Source organism: Andrena cerasifolii, chromosome 15 (genome assembly GCF_050908995.1).
Source record: "Andrena cerasifolii isolate SP2316 chromosome 15, iyAndCera1_principal, whole genome shotgun sequence".
Lineage (NCBI taxonomy): Eukaryota > Metazoa > Arthropoda > Insecta > Hymenoptera > Andrenidae > Andrena > Andrena cerasifolii.
In genome coordinates this window covers 10417747-10424466 of record NC_135132.1, presented here as the reverse complement: position 1 = coordinate 10424466, position 6720 = coordinate 10417747, and the positions used below count along the sequence as shown (strand labels likewise).

The 6720-nt window shown below is 44.1% G+C and overlaps 3 protein-coding genes across 11 annotated transcripts in view; 1 reads left to right on the top strand and 2 right to left on the bottom strand.

Annotated features, from left to right (window-relative positions):
- Positions 1 to 421: 421 nt before the first annotated feature.
- On the bottom strand, positions 422 to 1839 carry LOC143376783 (uncharacterized). The gene is made up of 2 exons (XM_076827448.1): positions 1074 to 1839; positions 422 to 1002 (listed from the first exon to the last, which is right to left on the bottom strand). Exons 1-2 carry the CDS (start codon positions 1365 to 1367, stop codon positions 727 to 729), a joined length of 570 nt encoding a protein of 189 aa, XP_076683563.1. The 5' UTR covers positions 1368 to 1839; the 3' UTR covers positions 422 to 726.
- Positions 1840 to 3455: 1616 nt separating this feature from the next.
- Positions 3456 to 5369, top strand: Hdac3 (histone deacetylase 3). Of its 2 annotated transcripts, XM_076828145.1 has the most exons (2): positions 3456 to 3904; positions 3994 to 5369. In XM_076828145.1, exon 2 carries the CDS (start codon positions 4025 to 4027, stop codon positions 5186 to 5188), a length of 1164 nt encoding a protein of 387 aa, XP_076684260.1. In that variant the 5' UTR covers positions 3456 to 3904; positions 3994 to 4024; the 3' UTR covers positions 5189 to 5369. The 2 variants fall into 2 exon arrangements, with proteins under 2 accessions (XP_076684260.1, XP_076684259.1); XM_076828144.1 differs by having other exon boundaries at positions 3456 to 5369.
- A 761-nt stretch (positions 5370 to 6130) lies between these two features.
- LOC143377150 (cytospin-A) overlaps positions 6131 to 6720 on the bottom strand; it is a 28237-nt gene continuing 27647 nt past the window's right edge. For all 8 annotated transcript variants that reach the window (XM_076828135.1, XM_076828137.1, XM_076828132.1 and 5 more), the window contains one exon: positions 6131 to 6695. In XM_076828135.1, the coding sequence (XP_076684250.1) occupies positions 6606 to 6695 (90 nt within the window). In that variant the 3' untranslated portion in view covers positions 6131 to 6605. The remainder of the gene's footprint in view (positions 6696 to 6720) is intronic.

The following is a 6720-nucleotide window of genomic DNA, read 5'->3' as shown; positions in this document are numbered from 1 at the left end:
AATAAAGTTAGAAGAATACCGTTACCATTGTAAATAATTCCCACTTTAAATCCCAGAGTTCTGGGCCGTCCTTAAATTACGTAAGGATAATTTTGGCGAATTCTTACCCCCTCCCTCCCTTAGTATAAGAATACGTAAGATTTGATATGCACACCCCGTCCTCGCGTAATATTTTTTAGATTTAATTTTTTCAGTTATTAAAATTCTTTTAAAGGTTCATATAAACCGACGAAATGCGTCACTTAGCAAACTAATCCTAGCTTCTAAAAAAAACTCAAGTCGTTTGGACCAATTCCAAAATAGTTATGCGATTTCAAAGACGCTACCTGACTCGCCCCTCCCCCCCGTGTTAGAAAACGTAAATTCGCGACCCCTTCCCCCCTCCCCTCAAAAAAGCCTTACATAATTTAAGGATGACCCCTCTTCATAGTTTAGTCGAACAGGTTCCACGCCCTGTTTCTTTATTCGATATTGCAGTAATAATAATTATCGATATAAATACGTATAAAAAAGTATAAATACACCATACATTGCATGTACATGTGAAGCAGTCCAGTATAGATAATACATACGTCACGATAGTCATACCATAGAAAATCGTTACCTCAATGAATGTCGAATAAATAAATGAATTGTAAGTTGCACAAGAAGGCACGCAATCCTGAATGCGTCGCTAGGAAGTAAGGAGATCATTCTGTGAATCTTAGAAAAACAGGCGCAAGTATTTTATCTGAGCACGGAGAATCCTTTCTTGGTGAAACGGAATGGCCTGCATTGTATGTAGCGCGCTCCGCCTCCCGCAGGAGTGTGTATAGGGGTCGCGTTATTCTCTTTGTCCCAGGCATGCCTGGGCGACTCGATGCCAAAGGGGCTGTAAAGTTTCGTGGGTGTCCTGCCCAGTAATTGTCGAGAGCGAGTCTGCGGTGTCTGCGTCTTGCAGATGCTATTGGGGGATTGCTGCTCCTCCAGTCTCTGCCGCCTGCGTGTGGAGCTCTTGAATTTCTACGCGGCAAAGAAGAGAAGCATTAGTATAATAGTGAAAGGAGCGTCGCATCACCTCTTATCGATCCAACCTGTGAGATGGTCCCGAAGGTGGTGCGCACGGAGGATATGGTCTTGGAGAGTTTCTCAGCTCCGCACCGCAGAGCTCGCCTGGAGTCCGCAGACATGTTGCCAAGGCTGAGATTGTTCCAGCTGCGGTCGCTAGCCTGCTTGTCCTTAGACATCTTCTCGCTGGGCTTCTCCTCGAACCGGTCCTGCAGTCGACGCCTCAGGTTCTTCGAGGCCTTCGTGATCTCCGGCGAGTTCTTCACGCTCAGGACTTCCCGGTGGAACGTGAACGAGACGCTACGCGAATCCGGTCGCATGCTTTCGAATTTCCTTTTCCGTTCTCGTTGCCTGGAAGGTCCACCGGCTAATTAAAAACCGCGGGGGTGCGATCACTGCCCGAACGACGATGAAAACACTGTCCCCGAACGTTGCAGAGATTCAGCTCGCTCTTCATCCCTCGAGGAAACGTTAAGTAGCGTCGTTGCCAACCGTCACTGTCCGGAGCACAAGAATGGCCGGCGTGGGGGATCAATTTAGCGCAGCTTCCACTTAGATGCGCGGTGAAAATTAATGTGTATCCGTCTGGTTAAGTGGCTGCCTCTAGAAAGCGATGTGCCAGTCATTAAACTCACCCCGCGAGAAGGCTACGTGCCCGATGACGGTTTTAGTTCACGAATGTGCTTCTTTCGTTCGGCTTGGGGAAAGTGAGATGGGAACGGGCGCGAGAGAAGGATAAATGTTGCGATACTAACTCTGGTTATGCGAGCCTGATACTTTTGAGTGAGAGGGGACGTCGGTAAGAAAGAGACGGAGGTATGTGGAACAGGTAGTGTATTAGTTACGACTTTCGGTGCTAGATGGCGGCAGTGACTTATGTTCTCTGTCTCTTTCTAAAGAGAGTCTCTCTCACTCTAAGAGTTACCTCCTTGCGTCGTGCGCTCCTGCTACCAGGAGTTGAAAAGTATCAGGCTTGCATAACCAGAGTTGGTGGCACGATGCCTAGCGCTATCCTTGTCGCGCACGCCACCTTTCTCTCTCTCTCTCTCTCTACCTTGGCGCAACCTCTTTACCTCCACTATGATCATGCGCTCCTATTAACTCAGCTGAATTTCTGCTCCTATTTCGAGCATATGTCAAACGCGTTTACGACGTTCTTGAGACAGAGAATCGGGGTATCGCTGAAGGGTGCAAAAAGGGCATTGCCTTCCCCTGGCTTTTCAGAAAAAATCGCTTATTATTCAAAACTGATCTTTATTAATAAATTCATACTAAAAAAGGGATTATTTTTTAATTTGGTTTTGAAATTTTTAATTAAATTGGCACCACAGAATGGGTTAAAAAAGCAAGAAGGATGCCATTACTGGATCGTTTCATAACTAATTAATTACAAGAGAAATGATTGCGACTTAAACGTGGGAAAGTAGTCAAGGGTCTACGCTTCAGGATTGAACAGCATAAGTTCATAAATTACATTTAGGAAATCCGCGGTTCGCTGAACAATTTGAGTATTTACAAAGGACGACTGCACAGTTGACACGGCGCCTAAGAAACGTTGATAATTAATTAATTATCACCAAAATCCACACAAATATGATGTAGGTAATTAGCTAAATGCTGAGGAGATATGCGTGTGGGTACCTAAAATAATAATAATTATGTAACAATAGGCTTTATTATTAACCAGAACTGGTAAAATATTGAGCCAATGTTGATGCAGTGTAGGATGGGACCACCTCTTTCGAATAAAAAAAATTAAAAGAGTTATGCGGAGACAAAAATAAACAAAAAATACATATGATCGAATCTATAACCTCCTTCTTTTTGAAGTCGATTAAAATGTTCACAAAATATTCGCAAAACGCGAGAAATTCATTAATTTACAATGGCTCTGTACATAGCATCGACGTCCACCACGGAGACGCCATTTTTCTATCTCTGTCTTTCTCGCGCACTATACCTCTCTCTCTCGCAGACTCCGCCCTATCTCTTTCCTTGTCGCGCACTATTCCCCTCTCGCTCTAATACCTCCTCGGGTTTCCTGTTACCCGGCTAAAATGTCAGAATTTCCTGGTCAAAATGGCCACCGGGCGTTAGTTCGTCGTTTCGCCACCAGCGCGCTAATAACACTGGCGTGCGTAATTTGAATAATTCTTTTTAAACTCTGTCAAAAAAAAACTCTCTCTCTCTCGAATATCGTTGCTTAATTATTTCCCGGCAATTCGTGCAGGAAGTCTTCCTTTACATATAGATAAATACATAAAGCGATCTTTGCGACTATTTAACTGAATTGCATAACTAATTACCCTGCACCAGATCTTCGTAATTCTGAAATCGTACCCTATTAACGACACAATTATCAAACTTTCAATTGTACGATTGAAACGAATCATGAATGTATTATATTTTGAAGCAAGCAAAGGGTGGAACGCTTGAAATGGAGCAGCATCTCTCCAGATGGCACTGAAAAAACTGTCAAAGCTTGGGCTTTAGTCGCAGCAGTGTGCTTTGATCCTTGTGTATTTAGTGACAAGTAACGTTGTTATTATTATTTTCATGGTTTGTTGCTTATCCACGGCGAATCGCTCGATGGGAATTGATCGTAGAATTAGCGAGCTACGTTACGTACTGCCTGACGCTCCAGCCAGAATACGAAACGCATGGATGGTGTTGGTTAAGCTCTGACGATAAACAACGGATTAATCGTGAGACAGAGTCAGGAGCGAGGAATATTGGAGGACCTTAATTGTTAGTTACGATGGCTCTGTAGATCGATTGATAGCAAAGACATTCCTCTGTAATTATAACTGCATACTTAGAAACATACTTTAACCTCAAAATGAGCTACAATAAAAAGGTATCCTATTTCTACAACCCAGACGTTGGGAACTTTCATTACGGCCCTGGACACCCAATGAAACCTCATCGACTCTCTGTAATCCACAGTTTGGTACTCAATTACGGACTGCACAAGAAGATGCAGATCTACCGTCCGTACCGAGCCAGCACGCACGATATGTGCCGCTTTCATTCAGACGAGTACGTGGAGTTCCTGCAAAGAGTCACCCCGCAGAATCTGCAGGGGTACACCAAGTATCTCAGCCACTTCAACGTGGGAGACGATTGTCCCGTGTTCGAAGGGCTGTTTGATTTCTGCTCGATGTACACAGGCGCTTCTTTGGAGGGCGCGACGAAGCTAAACAATAACTGCTGCGACATTGCTATCAATTGGAGCGGAGGGTTGCACCACGCCAAGAAGTTCGAGGCCTCTGGCTTCTGTTACATCAACGACATCGTGATAGCCATTCTGGAGCTGCTCAAGTACCATGCCAGGGTTCTGTACATAGACATCGACGTCCACCATGGAGACGGAGTCCAAGAAGCGTTTTATCTCACGGACAGAGTCATGACGGTCTCGTTTCACAAATACGGCAACTACTTCTTCCCCGGCACCGGGGATATGTACGAAATAGGAGCGGAGAGCGGGAGATATTACTCCGTTAACGTTCCGTTGAAGGAAGGCATCGACGACGCTTCTTACGTTCAAGTATTCAAACCCGTCATATCGCACGTAATGGAGTTCTTCCAGCCCACGGCGATAGTCCTCCAGTGCGGCGCGGACTCTCTGGCGAACGACCGTCTTGGTTGCTTCAGCTTGAGCACAAAGGGGCACGGCGAGTGCGTAAAGTTTGTCAGAGACCTGAACATACCTTTGCTCACCGTGGGAGGTGGTGGATATACTTTGCGCAACGTCGCACGCTGCTGGACTTACGAGACCTCCCTGCTCGTCGACGAGCAGATTAGCAATGAGCTGCCCTACACGGAGTATCTGGAGTACTTCGCGCCGGACTTCACTCTGCATCCGGACGTTGTGACGAGGCAGGACAACGCGAACAGCAAACAGTATCTGGAGGCTATTACTAGACACGTGTACGACAACTTGAAAATGATACAGCACTCTCCGAGCGTCCAAATGCAAGATGTCCCGTGCGATGCACTGCCACCGGAGGAGGAAAGGCAGCCGGAGCCGGACCCGGACTCTAGACAAAATGTGCAAGACACTGATAAAATAGTTGAACCGGCTAACGAGTATTATTCGGGGGAGAAGGATCAAGATAAGATGGATGTAAGTGAATCGTGATAGAGGAAGTAATTAGATGGATTGGAAAATCGGACGACTGAGGCATCGAAGTATGTGCGTGTGCACAATTCTGTAAGAGCCATGGAGAATTCATTTTTGTAACCGCGAAACTGATAATTGTAAATATTATCTACGAACTGTAAATATTCTTAAGACTATTAAAATTATTTCTTACTTCCTATTTGGTCTGTTATTTGAATCGAACCTGCACGAATGATAGTTGGGGTTTGTCGGTTTTTAAAAACCGGGTTTAATGACCGTCTTTTTTTGTAAAATTCGAAAACTGGTTCTTAAATTTAAAAAAACCGGTTTCATATACTAGAATTAATATGTATAAATGAATTAATTATTTAATTAAAAACGTTAACATTTTGACTTGACTAAAAATTCTAAAACCGATTTTTTGGGAATAGTGAAATTCAAGAACCGGTTATTCCGAAGTCGGTTTTTGTATAAACCCTAATCCGTAGAGTATCCTCGAGGGCGCAGGATTTTAAATAATCATTAGGCAAGTTTATTGTTTTTATGTCAGACAGCGTATTGTCTACAATGGTACAACAATGACGATGAGGATGATATTAATAGTAGTAGTAATAATTATAATAATTAATAATAATTAATAATAAGAGCAATAACGATAACGTTTCATTTATCTCTGTTTTGGGAGGGGGCTATCTCGCTATATCACAGAGAACCTTTAATCTTTCATTCTCTCGTTTTGTTCCTCACGTAGTAGAACTCAAACGACGTGCGTTCTCTAATAATAAATTGCTGCTCGGCTTCATAGTGTACTAAACATGACTAATACAATAAATTAGGTCTCTTTAAATTAAGGCGCTTCGTTCTGTACAATCGTTCGTAAACTTTACAAAAGTCTCTCGAAAAATAATACAAGTACAAAAATACTCACGGTACGAGGAACGGAAATACTCGACGCTTTCCTGCCGTACAATCGCGCGAGATCTCTCTCGCGCCCTGCAAGAATGTGTTCGCCCCTGCAAAGGAGAGGCGCCGAAGCATACAAAATTCTCACCGCACAGAAGACCCAGTGTAAAGCTCTGCGTTTTGCCTCTATCCCATATCTGTGTCCTCCGCCTCTCTGTCTCGTAGTCCTCGTGTTTTTCCTTTTTTATTATATATGCATTTATTCATAAACGTGCTCAGTCTCATAGTAAAAGAAAGAAAGAAAGCAATTCCATTTGGTGGCTTAGTCTTCCGTCCAATCCTCCGCGTACACCAAAAAAAAAAGAACCATTCGCGATCGTGCACTGGTGTCGGGCTGTTTGGCGCGCTAGCTGATCCCAGCGTGTCCCACGGTGATCCACGAATGGTCCTTGCGAAATTTTGTCCTACAGAAACTCGGTTGACTAGATGATCTTGTTCTTGTTTCCATTCAATGGTGGGGGAGGACCCGAAATTACGTTTCGAAGTGTTTGTAAATACTGGTCACGTACGTCATGACTTGCTGCCAATCGGGCCGCTCCAATTGACACATGTCACCTATGTTCTGCGAACGGAGAAACAGGTTTTTT

Bases quoted from the DNA above. Each gene is read 5' to 3' on its own strand.
- LOC143376783 (XM_076827448.1), bottom strand. From the start codon at position 1,367: ATGCGACCGGATTCGCGTAGCGTCTCGTTCACGTTCCACCGGGAAGTC. The intron at 1,003-1,073 runs GTTGGATCGATA...TTTGCCGCGTAG, and splicing joins CCTTCGGGACCATCTCACAG to AAATTCAAGAGCTCCACACG.
- Hdac3 (XM_076828144.1), top strand. From the start codon at position 3,887: ATGAGCTACAATAAAAAGGTATCCTATTTCTACAACCCAGACGTTGGG.